General features: G+C 39.4%; 1 protein-coding gene across 1 annotated transcript in view; it reads right to left on the reverse strand.

Moving 5' to 3' along the window:
- Window positions 1-3,344: 3,344 nt before the first annotated feature.
- Window positions 3,345-18,114, reverse strand: part of lmo7a (LIM domain 7a) — a 62,919-nt gene continuing 48,149 nt past the window's right edge. The window contains exons 20-35 of the mRNA XM_036209766.1: window positions 16,728-16,889; window positions 15,901-16,085; window positions 15,749-15,812; window positions 15,552-15,608; window positions 15,069-15,110; window positions 14,421-14,446; window positions 13,598-13,705; window positions 11,496-11,582; window positions 10,795-11,210; window positions 10,606-10,662; window positions 8,274-8,326; window positions 6,245-6,428; window positions 5,727-6,038; window positions 4,234-4,342; window positions 3,900-4,002; window positions 3,345-3,826 (exon numbers count right to left, since the gene is read on the reverse strand). Of these exons, the coding sequence (XP_036065659.1) occupies window positions 3,804-3,826; window positions 3,900-4,002; window positions 4,234-4,342; window positions 5,727-6,038; window positions 6,245-6,428; window positions 8,274-8,326; window positions 10,606-10,662; window positions 10,795-11,210; window positions 11,496-11,582; window positions 13,598-13,705; window positions 14,421-14,446; window positions 15,069-15,110; window positions 15,552-15,608; window positions 15,749-15,812; window positions 15,901-16,085; window positions 16,728-16,889 (1,988 nt within the window). The 3' untranslated portion in view covers window positions 3,345-3,803. The remainder of the gene's footprint in view (window positions 3,827-3,899; window positions 4,003-4,233; window positions 4,343-5,726; window positions 6,039-6,244; window positions 6,429-8,273; window positions 8,327-10,605; window positions 10,663-10,794; window positions 11,211-11,495; window positions 11,583-13,597; window positions 13,706-14,420; window positions 14,447-15,068; window positions 15,111-15,551; window positions 15,609-15,748; window positions 15,813-15,900; window positions 16,086-16,727; window positions 16,890-18,114) is intronic.

An 18,114-nucleotide genomic window follows, 5' to 3' on the forward strand; every position in this document is an offset into this window, starting at 1 on the left:
TTGCTCAGGGATTCGATGATTACCTTTCAATCCAAAAATCAATCACTTGTCTGTGTGCGTTTCTGATCCTCAATATAGAATAAAATGAAATCCGGTCCTTTTATTGTTTTTCACATAATGTTTTAGAAATTCTAGCCTTACCTTAGCAATTAGCATTTAGCATAGTTAGCAACCTTTAGTTTTTTCTATTTTAGGGAGTAGCAAATTAAAATGACCACGGTTAAGGTGAGTGAGCCATGTGAGGTGCATCCAATGACATTTCTATTAACTGGGCCGTGATTGCTAGTGTCCCTGCTATAAACAAACCAACATTACTCTGACCTTTACGGTATCAGCTAGCGTGAGCGTGAAAATGAGCCGCAGGTAGCCGTCAAAAATAACTTCCATGCAAGTTAGCTGAAGCGCTGCGGTGACATCAAATAAAAGGGCACATTTGTGAGCTTGTCATGATTACTTTAAAGTTTTTCTTCAGATAAAATTCTAATTAACTGATTAGTATTAGGGAAAAATGGAAAGGTGACGTGCACTCAGATGAACTGCTTCTGTTGCACGTTTGTCTTTCTGTCAACTGAATCGACGGGGCTGGAAAGAGGATGCACACAAAAATGTGAGGGTGGTGGATTTGATAGAATTCAAACTGATTGCTTTTCAGTTTTCCTTCCTCCACCCAAAAGACAAAAACACAGGACAAAGAGTGGGAAATGCTTAACAGAGAATGAGTATTCTAGCTCATGCTCAGCTATTGGACTAAGCCAGGATGAATTAATGTGAGGGCAGAAAAACTTGGTCCCCTGTCACCTCAGGCATAATGCAGTCTCAAGCATATCAGTGTGCCCCAGCTGTGACCACGCAGTCTTATCATTTTAGAGCCGTGTAACACTTTCCACGCTCCTTTTCTCCTCCCTGCCAACTGGAATGGCAACTGAAATGCATCTTATCAACAGTAATAGTTTGCTTTCCTGCAGCCGCTGAGCTGAAGGCGTAAAAATAAATCCATATTCTTTAAGGTCACATAGAAAATTTCCAGAAGGTTCTTTTCTCTGAATGAAACGGGGTTCCTATTGTCTGCCGGGGGACGCCAGTTCAAGTGGGGCCTTTCCATCTTCTGTGAATAATTTTCTCCATTTCCTTTGCAGTTTGCAGGAAAACCACGAGACAAGCGTTTCAGAGGAAGTAACTGTAGAGTTCTGGAATGTCCTCCTATATTTACCCCCTTGATTAAGCCTTTTATCTTGAAAGAAATCCAATCTAAGTTGAGAACAAACAAACAAGCGGACCTCTTCTGGAAGGTCAAGTCTCTTTTGAATGAGATCTGCCCTTTCGTACGGCAGAGATTACAGGAAGCATTTTTAATGAAGACAAATGGGGATCTGAAGCTGATCCTTTCCTCGTTGCACCAAAGGTCACAGATCAATACTAAAAAAAAACACAACAACTCATGTTTGTGAAGGAGGGCTAATAATCTGTTGTTAATTATCAAAATAGCCACCTGTGCCTCAATTGAAGTTCATGAAACAAATCTATTTTAAATACCTCACCTCTCACTTTATTCGATACACTTAGTACCATGTGGCACCAACAACCAACAAGGTGTGTCATGTAACGTGACCAGCGAGTGGATTTTATTTTTCCAAATTCTTGCCATTATGTAAGTTTGAGTATTTAAACTAAACTTGGATGGAGCCACGTGGTTCATTCCTCTCTCCATTTTGGCAAAAAAAGAAAAATGCTAAATAAATAAATATTTCAATATTCAATAAATGTGTGTTTGTAGTTAGTTTATTATTCATTTGTAGAATTTTAACATGTCAGATCAGTGAGAAAAATAATGGTTCATTAATAATCTTAAAGCACACATAGATTTATTGAAAAAAATTGATTTCACACCAATGTTGTTATGTTAACATTCATACACCCAATTCATAATGATGGAAATTCAATGTATAACATTGTTATTTCAACTAAACCTGCAGCAGCAGGAGGATCTTTTTATGTTATTTTGAAAGGAACTTGCATGAGCTGCTGTCAAAAGTAAAAGAAGGTAAAATTATTATACAAAAAAAATCTACATTTTCTGAATAAATGGTGACAAAAAATAAAGTGTATTTTTCTGATCAGTGACTTTGCAGCTCCGTTTTGATCAGTCACAGAGCAGACACTTGGCCTAGCTTGAGGCTACAGACGCTTCTACGTTCGAATGTTCAGGCTATCAGTCATGTTTAATGGCTCATAGACTCCTAATTTGGATCAAATCGTTTGCAAAAGCCTCCGTTTCTGCAGCATTTGCATCTGCAAACCATAGCAACAGGTCATTGAAGGCAGCCTCTGCAGTGACATGAGCGATTAAAGTGTTAGTTCACGCTGCAGGTGAATGACTGCCTGATGATCTAAGTGTGAAAAAGCAGCTTGTCCAAAGATGGAGCGGCTGTTCATCTGAGGCGCTTTTAAACGCTCTCACGGATTTAGATCATTCTCAAGGAAAGGGCTGAGGTGAAATAGCATTCAGCAGAGCATTTGGGAGCCTTTAAAAACAGGCTGTATCAGATAAATGCTTCAGTGCAAAATAAATAAAGAAAAATCTTAGCTCACAGCGCCCCCTTTAGGCTAAATGCTGCACTAAAATTGATCACAAGTCCTAAAAGAAGCTCTTATTTTGAAATATTATTAAATGCATCCTCAGGTGTGCAGAATAAAAAAGAAAAATTGAAGTGAGGGAGAAAGTCGGATAATTTGCTAGTCCAAATTTTGTTTTTCTTAGCCACTGGACTGTGCTGGTGCCTCTTAGGTCATGTTTATTTCTAAGAGTCTTTTTTTGCCAACCGAGCAGCAAAAATAACTCAGAAAAACAAAAATACAGTCAGAATTGTCCACAAAAACTCTACCAAATGAGGCTTATTTCCATAGAGTGCACTGCTGAGTCTGAGCTCATTTCCTCAGGAGGATTGGTGACTTTTATTTATTTATTTTTTTACCTGAGACAATCAGGCTTCTTGTATGAATCCTCAGCTCCTCTCCCTGCGCACGTGAGTTTGTGCAAACACTAAAATGATAGATTACGCTTGAAACCCAGCCTATCAAAGCATAATCAAGTGTAATGCATGCACTGCAAGTAAAAATATGCATGACAAATTGGCTTGGAGAACCCAGAACGCGCGAGTCCTCTGAACCTCAGCGCTGAGGCTCATTGAAATTCCTTTCATTAGGGCAGCGGAATGGCAGAGAAACGGAGAATGAGAGTGACTGACAGTAAAAGACGAGCCTAATCATTTCTGATTGCAGAGGCAGGAAAAGGTTTGCTTCATAATGCATATTCATTGACGAGGACGAGAGAAAAACACAACCAATAAAGCTTTAGCAGTTTATTTACAGTCTTATTATTAATTTCCATTCAGGATGACGACTTAACAAAAAAAAGTGCTTTTTTTTCCTCTTTCTAGTAATTTTAACAGCAAAGGCACAATGACATAATAAAATCATCTCATCTGACCAAAGTGCTGAGATGAGTTTCCTCTACTAGAATGGCAATCCCATCACTTTTTACGGCTAACACACTGGAGAACTGAAGCAAGCCCAACCCTCACACACTTATTTTTATTTTCTTTACAGCGGTAGTATTGAATTAGATGCATAAACACAAGAGTAAATAACGCCTTACGAATTTTAAACCCAGCAATCACTTTAAGAAGAAGTAGGATTTTCTCTTCATTGGGGTCTTCCAGTCTTTTTCCCGACATTCACGTTTACAGGTTCAGGGGTTGTTGTCACAAGTCGATTCCTCGTCGATCTGCTTGAGCGCTTTCACCTCACATGGATGTTGGCTGCCCGGCTGTGAGAGAGCAAACGGTGAGAAAACAAAAATAAGGAAGAGCGGTTCTCCCAGCTGGATCTCCGGGACTCACTTTTGGCTTGTAGGTAGCAGGAGTTGCAGTAGAGCTGTTGGTTTCGTATTCTGACTTCGGCCCCGGCTTCTGATCCGCCGAGGCTCGACATGCAGCCGGCGCACTGTGGGAGTTTATAAAAGGGTTAGAAAGAGAAACTTTTTCTGTTTTTAGAGATAGAATCGAAACATAAAGAGGGATCAGATGGAGGGCGTCGAAGGAGAAAGAAGTTCCAGAACGGATCGACTGAGGTGATAGAGAAAAAAGAAAACGTTTGAAGAATTCAAGGTAGCCTTCGAAGATCGGCCAGGTCGCGGCGCTCCGGCGCCCTCGGGGGGGTCAGCCCGGGTCTCACCTTAAAACAATCCAAATGATAACAGAGCCCCAGGGACTCGATGATCATGGCCGCTCCTCTTCCAAGAGGCGTGTCACAGAACGAACACATTTTCTTTCCACTCACTGACCTGGATTACAGAATGAACAGCTGAGATTGAACACGCGTGATGCATGTGTGAGTGCAGGCAAAACGTCATCACATGAGGCTGAAGCCGAAAACAAGACCTGAACTGTTAGACCTCTTTAAAGACCCACTCCCATGAAAATGGTGTTCGTCTATTCTTTCTCTCATGGTAGGTGACATATGTTAAGAAGCTTCAAGTACTGAGATTGTTGTGAATGCTTGTGGTCATCGGATAAAAGCTTGTAGGTGTGATGTAGAATCTATAAGGTCAAAACACAAGCAGCTGCTCTGCTTTATTCTGATGCATCCACTACAAACAAATAGATCTGTTCACGTTTTGCATCTGGCTCCAAAGTGGACCCCTGGATAGATCAATTTTCTACATTTTCGTAAGGTTAGGTTAGGATTATGAGGGGCTGTAAGTTAGCAGGAGAGAATAGGTGTGTTTGAGATCATGCAGGTGGACAGTGCATGTTGCATTTTTTTTTTTTAGCAAAAGCAGACTGCTTAATACGCAGTGCGTCACATTGTCATGGTAACGGCTTCAGCGTGAGCCGCACACAGCGAACACGAACTGTGCTCTGCTCTAGCTCCTTATTGAGAAAGGTGATCATCATGACATCAGACATCATTTTTAAGGGAAAGTTCATCTCTTAGTGCTTGTTTTCTTCCAGATAATGAAGTAAATACATTATTCCACAGTAAACCACAAAAGCAAGACTGCAGAAGAAACAAGAGGTTGATTTTATCTCTCCTTTAACCTGTTTGGGAAAGAGTTCCACTGTTTTTGGATGTAGTAAATTAGAGCATCCTAGACCTATTATTTTATTTTTTTAAAACTTTGTTATTTGTTCAAGATTGAAAAAAAATACCCCTTGGTGGTGTCAAAGTAAAGCTTGGAAATCTTAAAGACAAAGTAAAAAAAAAACACCTTTTTAGTTTTATTTTGATATTTTACTGCGCCACAATGTTACAAACTTAAATAAAATACTTCAAAATGAGGCTTTTATCAGGTTAAAAATCATGGCGATTAAAATCGATTAATTAGATTAATTAATTACAGGTCATGAGTAATTAACGATCCAGGTGAGGCAAAGGTCATCTTAAACACGTCTATTGTAAATAAAGGGATGATGGGAAATGGGGGTGGGCTTACTTCCCCACTACAATTCAGAGGGTAATTTCTAATGAACTCCTGCCGCTCTGCAGAAACTATGTCCTACAAGTTTTGGCTAAAAAGTGTAATAATCATGATTAAAGGACCACTTTTACAACAGATCAAAAAAAGATCGGAGTGGGACTTTAAAAACCCCCTCCTGAGGTACGTCTTCCAACCCTGCTCACCCCAGAGACCGTTAAAACACCTGAAGCAGCAGTGTTAGTGTTACCTGCTCCGCTGCTGGCGCCCATCTCCTTCAGGTAAGGGATCAGGAGTCGTGGGAGATAAAGTAGAAGTGGAGGAGGATTGTCGAGACCAGGGGAAGGAGTGGGTTCCTGCCCCACCTCTGAGGGAGCCCATAGACTGAGAGTAGGGCAGAGTGACGGAGACGGGCCGCTGGGCCCGGAACCCACCACCATAACCCGAGGAGCTGCCATAGAGGCCGTGCGGGGGCTGGGAGTAGTTCTGGACAAAGGAGTTGCTTCTGGGGGACCAGGAGGAGCGGTGGGAGTCGTGGTCTAAGTTGTCCAGAGATTCACCCCTGCAAGCCAACCCCCGCCACACCCACGTTAGCAAAGTTAGTCGGGGTTAACATCTGGCTACCAGCTGATGGGAAATATTTAAAAGGATCCAAACAAACAAAAGTATTTCAGCGTGGCAGCCAGAGGATTTTCAGTTTTAGTTCGGCCTGACATGATGTTAGTAAATGTGACAACCGGCTCCGTCGGTTGCAGGACAATCTCTCACCTGCGCATGAACGGGGGGTCGCTCTCCCCCTTGTTGGTGGGAGTGGTGGTGGAGCTCTGACGGATCCAGCTGCCGTCCCTCTGCAGAGAGGCCTTCTTCTTCATCTTGTTGAGGATCTGCTGGCGCTCCAGCTCGGCCTGCGACTGCGACTGCGGCTGCTGACCCTTCCTGCCTGCACTCGACCCTGCACCCAGCAGGAGAAAAGAGACGGGTACATGATTTATGGCATCAGGGGGACACAAAACTCTGAAAGTGAGGATCTGTTTGTTCACTTGAAGATTTAAAAACTTGTTGTTTTCTCTTTTCTCGACACTTTTCCAAGATTTTATCAACATTTTTTTGTCTGATTACGAGCTAGGATCTAGATATCAAGAAACTATTATCAAAATGACTCTAAATCATTTTCTTCATACTCATGGCAACAGAAAAACTTGATTCAAGACCCTAAAAAAACTAAAATTGCGCTGTAATGTTTGGCTTGAATTTGTGGATGTTATTTTAAAGTTCAATAAATAAAGTTATTCTGACATTCACTGTCATTTTGGAAATGAAAATGTAGATTTATGTTATAAGAACATAAATTTAATGAGGATGTATTAAGATGAACCAACATGTACTTAGATAGTATTATTATTTTGTTCACATTATGTTTTAAAATGACTCTTTTCCACTTAGTACAATAGTTTTATGTCAGAGTAATCAAAATACCTACAATTAGGTTAATAGAAATAAAAAATCCAGACCATTTGCTTAGAACTAGCAAATAATTTGACCAAACAGTTTGACTTTTAGCTTATTTTTCCACTTTTTGAATGATTCAGAAAATAGATGAATGGATGGATGAATGATAAATGGATGGATGGATGATGGATGGATGATGGATGAATAGATTAGTGCTCTTTTCCTAGTTTTAGGCCACATCTTACTGGAGTGCGCTGGAAAAAATATCCCTGAGAAGTTAAAAAACATAAAGTACAAAGTATGAGTTAAAAATCAAACAATTTATCTAGTAGAATTTGTCTTGGAAATATGTCTAAAAATAAGTTGTGATGTTCTGCTCTTTTAAGACAAAATTTTATCATGAAATTACCTATAAGGACTCCTATTTAGAGATAATGCTCCAATAATTGGTCTTAAAATGAACATGTACTAGTTTTATTTTTATCTGAGATCTTAAAAGTAGGTAAAAAAAAACATACATAATCTTTCTTTTATCACCAAAAAAATCAAATTTTGTGCTCTATTTCTAGAGTAAATATAAGACTGACATTTTAAAATAAATTTGTCAAAATTATATTTAAATTATGAGTAAAAAAATCTAGCCTAATTGTAAAAATGCTTAAAATAAGATGTTTTTAAGATTGAATGACTCAAAAAAATCATTTCAAAATTATTCCCTTTAAACAAGTCCCTACATCGTACAGAAAAGTTAGGTTAGTTCTGTCCTTTATCGAGAATAAAAAGATATTTAAACAAGACAGAGATGCTTAGTGATATTTTGTAGTCTGTTATGTACGACAAAAACCGAATCTTGAGAAAGTAAAACACTGTTTCATATAAAATAATCATATAAAGAACGCTTTTTAATCGCAAAATAAACATGTCTTAGTGACTAGAATTTCTTTCCTAAAATAAAAATTCCTTTAGACCTTTTTTTTAACCCCATTGGTAGAATTTTTTTTGCTTATTTCAAAGAAAATCTGTCCATGGGGTGAACATTTTTGACTTATTTCTGTCTGTTTTTGCAGTGCCGTTAAATAAAATGCTGCACAGATCTGAGAGTTCACGGTTCTGCAGCTCGTGACGTTTCTTAATCAGTCAAATGATTCACAATTTAACTGTAAAATCAAATATTTCCACAGCTCTCGTTTCAGACTCATTTGTGAATCAAAATGAGGCAGAATTGAGATGAGGCGGAGCGAGGAGTGCACACTCCAGGATGGATTCTGCCTCTGAAAGCCTCTAAAACCATCAGCACTCGCTGGCCTCCAGCTCACAGACACCAGCCCAGTGAGTCAGGAGCACTGACCTCTCTGACCGTCCTCGTCTTCATCAAGCTGAGGAGATGACTTGGACTTTGCCCTGTCAAAACAAAAGACCAACAAATTAGAACGAATGTCACTAACCTGATTATAGAATGCAACATGAATATCATTTGTTTAGAAATTAGGATTTCACTCTGTTTTCTTAGCAAATTCAATTCATCCGACTGAATATGAGTCAATCCAAGTAAATGTGGAAAATAATTTAAAGGTTACAATTTACAGGAAAATTTAATGTATTTTGGATAGTTAATTTTTTTGATAAATTAAATATTTGCAGCTGAAAGACCCTCATTTTAGTAAATGTCTTTGTTATTAAGGTGCATAAGCTTCGATGTGAGTTCATTTTTATGCCAGAAAATCCAAAATAAAACAAACAAACAAAAAAAACAAATACAGGAAACAAGAATCAAATGTAATGAGTTGCACCGTGAGGAAAAAGTCTATTGGTGATATCTAGTCCAGTAAGCTGCAGACAGGGTGGACTTTCTCTGGTTCATTAAGATGGCTGCTTAGAGAGATAACCTTTAATCTAAGGGTTTATTCAGACTGGAAAAGTCTGTTGGTCTGGATCAAGACCTGAACCTTGTGTTTGGTCTGTTTTCAGTCCTTTCTGTTTCAAACAAAAAAAAACACATGACTAAAAACTGTAAAAACATTAATTATGAGGGTGGGAAACAGCAGGAACAGGCAGAAACAACAGAAATCCTAAGCTTTGCAAACCTTGTTGGGATAGTTTACTTCAAAATTTCAAAAATATATATTTCGCTGATCAATTTTGAACGTCCGTATCAACGTGAGGTCCAACATGTTTTTCTTCTACTTTGGTACGGCAGAGGCATGATACAAGACGGTTACTGAAGAAACGACGGTTAATAAGATACACCGATAAGTATTTATGACATTTAGATTTTCGGGAAAACAGTGACAAGAAACGTGTATCATATTAAAAGTTGTTTTAATTTTATCTGAACACATTTCAATGAGTTGCTGTGTCTCATCGAGTCACCATGTTTGTGTTTATCTCATGGTTGCAACCTTTACATCCCATAATTCTGTAGTTCTGGAGTCTATTCAGGCTGAAGAAACTCAGAGAAATGGAGTTCAGTCTGATTGGAAGCGAACCAAGACCACATTAAAAGATGGGCCAGGGAGTAGTTCCTGGTTCTGGACCAGACTCCGCTTGGACGTATGACTGAAAATGAAACTGGTAAGTTCACTTTAATCGAACTAAATGTGTCCAGTCTGAGTACATCCTAATACTACACTGTTTTTAAACTTAGGATTTTATCAAAATCGTTAGTTTTATCTAACTTGGCAATAAATGACTCGATAAAGGATGTTCACTTTTCAAGAGTTCAGAATAATTCTGCCTGTCTTTTTTTTTTTAGCAAAAAACACAAATTTATAACCTTGAATCTTGCCTCTCTACACAGTTTTCTTTCTAATATTTTGATTTTTAATTACAAATACATATGAATTTATTGAAAGCATTAATTAGACTGTCTCAGTTTCATCTTTAAATTCACGACTGAGAACCAGGAGAGGCCAGAGTTTATATTGTCAACCTCTAACTTTGGAATTCAAGGATTCAAGGATCTTTAATTGTCATTTCACTACAGGAATGAAATGAAATAAATGACTCTGGTCCCAGACCAGATGTTTAAAGTATGACAGATATGAAAGACGTATCAGTGTGATACTCAAACCAGCGTAACTTGAATCTCACATCCTATGGGGTGTTAGACAGTTCCTTTGATTATTGCACAGAAAGAAAGAGAATGTTAAAATTGCTCTGCTTTCAAGATTTTGCTTAAGACTTTTAGTCCTGGAGGTTTATCACTCCTGTTTTTTAGAAGTCTCATTCAAGCAAAAAATAGGCACAATTCTAACAACAAATATTTCCAAGTCAGGTTGTAGTTCTGATACTTATAAAGATATATTTATTTTTGTCATTGGTTTGTATTTTTGTCAATGAGGCCTTGATGGGAAAGATTTTTCAGAGAGGAATCAGGCAGTAAATGACGTTTGAACAGGGGCGGAGCTACATGAGACTAGGGGGCGGGGCAGAGACCACTCCAGGAAAAAGCTTTGCCCCCTAAATTTTTGAGTCAATAATAGTATAATTTGTGACAAAGATAAAGAAATCCTAAATACAAGGAGTATTAATAGTACCCCAGCTAAAATAATTGCACTTTTGATATTAAAAACAGTAATAAAACAGTTTGAAAGTGTAATTTCTACCATCCTAAAGTCATCCACCCTCTATTTAAAATGGTCTAGCTCCACCTTGGAGTTCGACCAGCAGTCAGTACTGACCTGTCTGTAAAGGACAGTGGTTGCTGGACACTGGCAAAGCCATGCGAGTGTCCAGCCCTTTGGTAAAGGGGGTGCGTGGGGGCAGGTGGGTGTTAGCAGGAGGGCAGAGCAGACATATGGGTTAGTTGCATGGTTACAGGGCAGAAATAGAAGCTGGATCAATGTGGTGACGTGAAGTTTAATGCTGACCACTGCTGCTGCCGCTGCTGCTCCAGAGCTCTTTCCCTCTCCCTGAGCTCCTGCTCTTCAGCTTCCCGGCGCCTCCTGTGCACCTCCTGCTCCTCCCTCCTCTTCCTCTCTTCCTGGAGGCGCCGCAGCTCCCGCTCCTCCTCCTCCCTCTTCCTCCGCTCCTCCTCCTCCCTCTTCCTCCTCTCCTCCTCCTGCCTTTGGCGCTCTTGTTCCTCCCTCCTCTTCCTCTCTTCCTGGAGGTGCCGCAGCTCCCGCTCCTCCTCCTCCCTCTTCCTCCTCTCCTCCTCCTGCCTTTGGCGCTCTTGTTCCTCCCTCCTCTTCCTCTCTTCCTCGGCCCACGCCGGAGGTGCGGTCTGGTGGACGGAGGAGGACAGAGGGGAGTGAGCGCCGGCGTGGTGGCTGTTCACCTCCAGATGCTGCCAGAGAAAAGGAGAACCAAAAAGAGAGTTTAGAGACATTCAGAAAATTGAAAAAAAAACCAGCAAGTGTTTCAAAATTCTGTTGTTGCAAAAGCATTTCTTTACATTATTTTAAGTAAAATTCCACATTTTTTTCACTTATAGGATGGTAAAAAGCACTTTTAGAACCCTTTGGATGCATTTAAACTGAACCACTGTGATATTTCCACTTTTCTTCCCGACCTCCAGCTGATCTTTCCAGAATCAGCCTCTGATTTGAACAAATGAAAGTGCCTGAGTTACCTCTTGTTGGCCCACGCTTGTAGAAATCTCCTGCTGAGCCTTGTGCCACTCTTCCTGCAGCTTCTGCTGATCGCGCATGTATTTCTCCTGAGGACAAAGGAACGAGGTAAAGGGCCTTCTCACTCTCTCATTTATTGATATTTTATTTCCCCTAAAACACATAAAGCAACCATAGAAATAAGAATCTGCATTCCAGATGCTCTGGTTTTGCATTTTAAAGAAGAAAGAATAAACTCTCCTACATGTTATGCAATCGTTACAAAAAAAAAAAAAACTATGGACTTTGCCGGGCTGGCTGGAAAGTCTAGATCGGGAAATCAGGCCGTTTATCCAACAGGGAAAAAGACTGGAGGAGTTAACAAGCCCTCCAGGCTACATCAGTACTCCGCTTTCCCACCTCTGATCTCCATCCAGAAATAGGCCTTCAGAGCAGCGTTTTTGTCAGATTTGACTACATCTGACTTGGATATTCAACAGATAGTATTAGATGTCTGAGTGAAACAGATTTATTGTCTGTATTAATCTCATTATCTACAGCAGACCTCATTTTAACCTAAAATATTGGATGTTTTTGCTGCAGACAGTTCTGAAATCCAGAAATAAAACACAGATTAAAGGTACTTTTGGGTTTAGGATTTACATAGAATGACCTCAGTGCCATTAAGCAACTGAATGGTCACACAATTGGAGGAAAAATCATGCTCTTTAAAATGACACTTTCATGTTAAAATTTGCCCCACTGGGAACAATTGTTGCCTAATCTATCATTTTTGACGCACAAAATAAAAATCTCAAAGGTTTAAATGCAACTTTTTCCACTTATATGCTATTAAAGAGTTTAGACAACAGCGTTGATTAAAAAAAAAAAAAAAAAAGTGCATTTCCTATTGCATGATATCATCTGATATCTGCTCCTTGTGGATGAAGACATAAAAAGAGTTAATATTTATCAATTACCTATAATTTACCCCCATACATATTTATAATTATTTCATTAGAGTATTTAGACCAGAGAGACTCAGAGCCACATTCGGCTCTTTTACCGCTCCACAGTGGCCCACTGGCTAAAGAAAAATAATACTTTTTAAAAGTAACTGTGTATTCTTCAGATAGTTTTTCTATTGGATCATTAACCAATCATGTTTCATGTTTATGCTCCAGTTAACAGCAGAAGTAAGTAGGAAAAAAGGATGACAGCTTACCAAAGTAAACCTAAAGTATAACAAGAGAATTTTAAGTTTTCTGGTGTTGTTTACAAATACATTTGCTTCACTTGAATGTTCCAGTTTGGGACAGGAAGTCTTTTATTTTGAAAGAAACTCATATGAGCTTCTGTCAAAAGTAAAATGGGAATTTGAGAAAATTCCCATTTATCTGAATTTAAATGTATTCATGTGCACTCAAAAATTAATATAATTCAAATTTATAATGAAAAAAAATAATGTAATGATGCAAAGAAGCTTTCCTAAAATCGTTAAAGAAAAAAAGGCTTTGCGGATCCAATTAGGCTTTGATCAGTACCAAACAGGTCCAAATGGCTCTTTTACTGGCAAAGGTTGCAGACCCCTGAGAGTAGAGTAACCCACCACTAAAAACATATACCAAGGATAAATGTTTTTTTTGTTCCGGGGCTATTTTTGTGAGTTTTAACAAAAGATTCCTTCTTTTTGAATACATTTATTGTTTCAATTTGAAAATATAGAATGATGTACAATCGCTCATTTTAATCCTCTTAGATAACTTCCACCAACTGAAAAAATCCAGAGCTATTAAAGAGTGGTGTTTATAGAATTTCTGACAGTAGAAGTAAAATATATTTTCTCGATACACAAGTTTATCATATAAATTCATTTCTTCCCTTTCAAACAATTGAAATAGTTGGAAATGAAGTACTCAATAAATGAATTTCACATGTTGGACATAAATATGTGTTTTTAGAAAAGTTGCATTTTCTTCAAAACAAAAAGATCAAAAAGAAACATGTAAATACATTTGATGATAAAATGATATTCCATATAACTCAGAAAACATTTGATCAGAGAGAAACCAGGTTGGAAATGAAAAGTGGCATTTTAGGCTCATAAAAGGGTTATAGTGTAAACCTGTAGAAGGCGCTCTTGTTCCATCTGCCATTTCTCCTGTCTTCTGCGCTCTTCTTCTGGGTCCCACGTCCAGCGGTTGGATGGGGGAGTGATGGCAGGAACGGGTATCTGAGCACAGACAGAGGTTTAGTTTTATTTTGAAAAACCCCTGAGTTTCTGCTTTCCTGCCTCACATGCTACTACAGAGCAGAGGGTCTGCTACTGCTTACAAAATACAGCTGTTACTATAAAATATGTACACAAAATAATTAATAAATTGAAAAAAAAGAAAGATTTTAGCTATTGTGCTCATCGTGAGGGCATGACACCTGTACCTGGGGCAGATTTTCTACGTTTTCGGTGTTTTTTGTTGCTCTTGACCTGAAAATGTCACACATTTGGGTGTGCATGTTTGATTGACTTGATTGATTTGATTGTTTGGTGAAACTGACACCCTATTTCACCAAAATGTTTCTAATAAAGCAGAAAAACACCATGGGGGGAAATGGGTCACATCTATGTCTGTCACTGGACCCGGATTTAGCCAGTCCCACTATGGGGTGAAGGTAGAACATCGAGGGGGAAAGTCCGGGTTTGCTGAGAGTTTGGGGTGTCTATTCCTTTAAATCCATATCCATAAATATATCTTCTCCTTTGATCTATTTGTTGTCTTGTAAATTTTATGTTAATTGATCTCTGCATTAACCGGGCTTGGGACATGCACTGGTTTGTGCCCTGTTGAGATTGCATTTTTGTTATTTTTTATTGCATTTTCTGCCTATTTTTTGCCTATATCCAGCCATGTGCACTGACAGCGGTACACTTTTAAAGTCCAGCTACTTACATCGGGCATTGAGGCGTTCGATCCTCCTGAAAAACAGAGAATATTCCATCAAAACTCCTTTGTGAAAAGATTCTTACATAAGCCAGTCGTTCTCAGTGCTCAGGCTCAATTTATTTACTCCGATTTGACAGGCACGTTAAAAAATTCAAACTGATTCTTAATTATGATGCAAATCCATAATTAAAATTTGATTGACAACCAAAGGAGTGCACAGCGTTTTTTTAACCAGCCTCAGCTGATTAAAGCCAGGCTTCATTCAAGTCATCTCAGTATGCAGAAATCCATAAATCATAAGGATGACAAGATGAGATCCGAATCATGCATGCAACAAAAGCACTTCAAACGCATGCATGCAGATAACTTTGCCTGCAACTAAGTACAAAGTGAACTCCACCGCCTGTTCAACTCAGTGACAAAACACTACAAACAGAACAGGCTGTTAAATTTTTATGAAGCTATGATTGGTTGGCTGCAATAGTGCCATGCTGTTCAGCCGCAGGACGACTATCTGTCATTTTTTTTTTTTTTGAAGACGTTAGTTTTTCTGTTAAGGTTTGACTGAATTCTGTGGCTTTGAACAGCATGCCAGCATCCCAGGCTGAACGAGGAGAAGGCGGGATCAGTCACGACACGCTCAGCCCTGTTTACCACAGAGGTAGGTCAGCGCACTGACGCTGGACTCTGAGCCACCTGAAGGAGGGAAGGGTACAGCACAGGGTTTGACTACAGACAGGTGAAGAGGAAAAACATGTGAAGAAAGAAGGACGAGGAGTTTGCTTTAAATGTTGACATTTCTGGGGTCACTTTATCACATGAAGACAAAGATGGAAAAAAATATAAAAGCATGCAAACACTTGAGGACTTGGAGTCAAAAGGCACACAAGTAGCTGCACTCACTGGCCACTTTATTAGGTACCCCTGTACATCACAATGGAGGAAATGGGGATTTAACTTTAAATGTGGTGTGGTTGTTGAGGAATGTGTCCTTGTTGAATCTATGCCACTAAGGATTAAGGTAGTTCTGAAGGTAAAAGGGGGTCCAACCCAAATAAGTGGTCAGTGAGAGTACCGTAGAGTAAAACACAGTATGAAGAAGCATCCCACATCCCTTTCAGACGCCTGTATCTTTACCTTGTTCAAAAAACTCTGACCTCCGTTTTAAGTTTTTCAAAGATATGGGTTCTGACTCTACATGGAGAACGGAGAACAGGACAGAGTGAGGAACAGCATTTCCACGGCTCTCATCAAACCAAAGAATGAAGGCTTCTGCGCTCAGAGCTGAGATAACTGTGGACATTTCATAACCTCTTTTAGTTCTGCTCTTTTACCTTTGTTCCTCATGGTCACCGGTTCTTCATGGAGACCCCCGTTCACTCCGTTTGACGCCACCCCCTGCGGGGAAGCGCAGCAGGACGCAAACTCATTAGAGGACCCAGAACAATCAAAGCAGAGACGGCTGCTGAGTTCGCGGGTCACTTACGGCGGCGGTCTGACCGGGGGCCTCTTTGCTTGGCACGGGCTCCGGGGAAATGTGGGAGGTGAGATCCAGGCTGGAACTGACAGTTTTTGTGTCGGGGGAACCTAGAATTGTCGGATGATCCGTACTGGTCAGATTGATGGTTCTATGGCTTTTATATAGCAGGGAAGGTTCGTCTCTGACCCAGTCTGCATTTGGTAAATGCAATGGCACAAAAGAACAAAAAACAGATTGTGTGTTTGGACATAACAGCATGTTTTAGTGCTCTGTAGGAGTGAACCCCAAAAAGAAAAAAAGCAGGAGACAGGGGTGCTGTTATGGTATTATTGGAGAGCAGCAGGGGGGTAACAGAGAAACCACCTTCCCCAGCCATGCAGGCTATTAAAAAAACCTTAAACCCAAACTTTCTACCACTTCTGGACTTTAGTAAAACATCATAGTTATGTGTTAGTTCAGGTGAACCTTTATGGGATAAAAAAGCTGCACAGTTTTAGCTCCCCAGAGGAAAAACTGACAGAAAGGAATGCTAAGAGATTATAAAAAGGGGAGAAATTAAAGGAAAAATTAAAAAAAACAGTTAAAAAAAACACCAGCTTTCCTTCACCAGGCAAAAAAAAAAAACAATAACAGAAGAAGCTTGTATCATTAAGCTGTCATGAGATCATTCATGGAAGACTTCACAATAGTTTCTGGACCAATTTAAAGTGTCAAAACTGTTTAGAAGCTCGTGAAGCATGAGCCGCACTGTCAGCCCTGGAATGTAACCATCAAATGTTGCGCTGGCTCTCAGTCGCACACGATCAAACATGCTCGGTGTGCAGATGACTCACTGTTCTGGCCGTGACGGCGGACGTCCATGACCAGGCTGCCGTCTTGCAGCGCCTGATCCATGCAGGACTTCCACTCCGTGTAGCTCATGTCTGCCACCTTATGGCCGTTGACCGACAGCACCTCGTCTCCGACCTGGAGCTGGCACATTTCAGCTGAGCTTCCTGTCAGACGCAGAGTTCAGGATGGGAAGAAGTGACTAATCCATCATCGTGAACAGCAAGAGAGCTCTTATCGGCTAAAAGTTTCATGAAAAGAGTCGTGCTGAACAAGATTTATTGATAAAAACACAGCTCTCGTTGAAGTATTTTGCTACAAGAGCACGTTTAAAATGCAAAGCATTCTGTCAGGTGCTGGTGGGGATCTGCAGCACAAATGGAGGTTTGGGCCCTGCAGATCTGACCCACATAAACGCTGTCCTACATACTGCAGGTCTGCACTAAAAACCTGCTGACAACCAACCAGCAGAGTCTGGCTTTGATTCTAACAGTAAGATTATAACTGCATGCAGTTTAGACATATGTTGTGTTAAGTTTATAATAGGAATGTACATGGAGATTGTTAGAAATGTAATATTATTGAGAGTAACAGCGTTATTGGTTTAAACCACAGATACAAATGAGATAATGTAGGTAAAAAGGTCTAAAATCCATTGGAAAGTAAATAATTGGTTTGTTGCTAACTTTATCTTTCTGTCTTTGCCTTTTTATGTCCAATCACAAGCTCGCTTCTACCGAATCAGGTCAATATGTGAACCACAGTGAGGAATCTGTGTTCTGTTCACTAAACAAATGAAAACCGTTTTTTTCATTTTTACAGCACTTCAAATATATACATGAATATTCATTTTTTTTTTAACATAAGGAACAAAAAGGTCTAAAACACGTGTCAAAGTCAAGGCCCGGGGGCCGGATCCGGCCCTCCAGATCTTTTCTTTTTTTTATTGTTATTAATGCACTTATTTCTAACTTATATAATTTTGACATAAAATATTTTTTATGGAGGATAAAAAATAGAAAGTTATTTAAGGTTTGAGTTGATTTATTCTGGAATAATATTCCTGCCTGTTTTTATTTATATTAAGGTTTAAAAGTTACGTTTTTTAAGTTTTAAAAACTTAGTTTTATTGTGTTTAATAAATATTTATCATGTTCGGTCCTCGACCTAAGGTGAATTTGGGATTTTGGCTTCCAACCAGATGGTTTCATCCGGCTCAGTAACGAAGAGAAAAAAGTAATAGGATGTTAAAAAAAGCATGTTTCTAGCTGGTTCCTATGACCGCAATGTGCAATTCCACCACTAGGGGAAGCAAAGGAAACACAAGACCGGCATAACAAGAGATTAAGAAATAAATATAATAAATGTAATAAAGAGTGATTAGCCTACAAG

This window comes from Oryzias melastigma, linkage group LG21 (assembly GCF_002922805.2).
Source record: "Oryzias melastigma strain HK-1 linkage group LG21, ASM292280v2, whole genome shotgun sequence".
Taxonomy (NCBI): domain Eukaryota; kingdom Metazoa; phylum Chordata; class Actinopteri; order Beloniformes; family Adrianichthyidae; genus Oryzias; species Oryzias melastigma.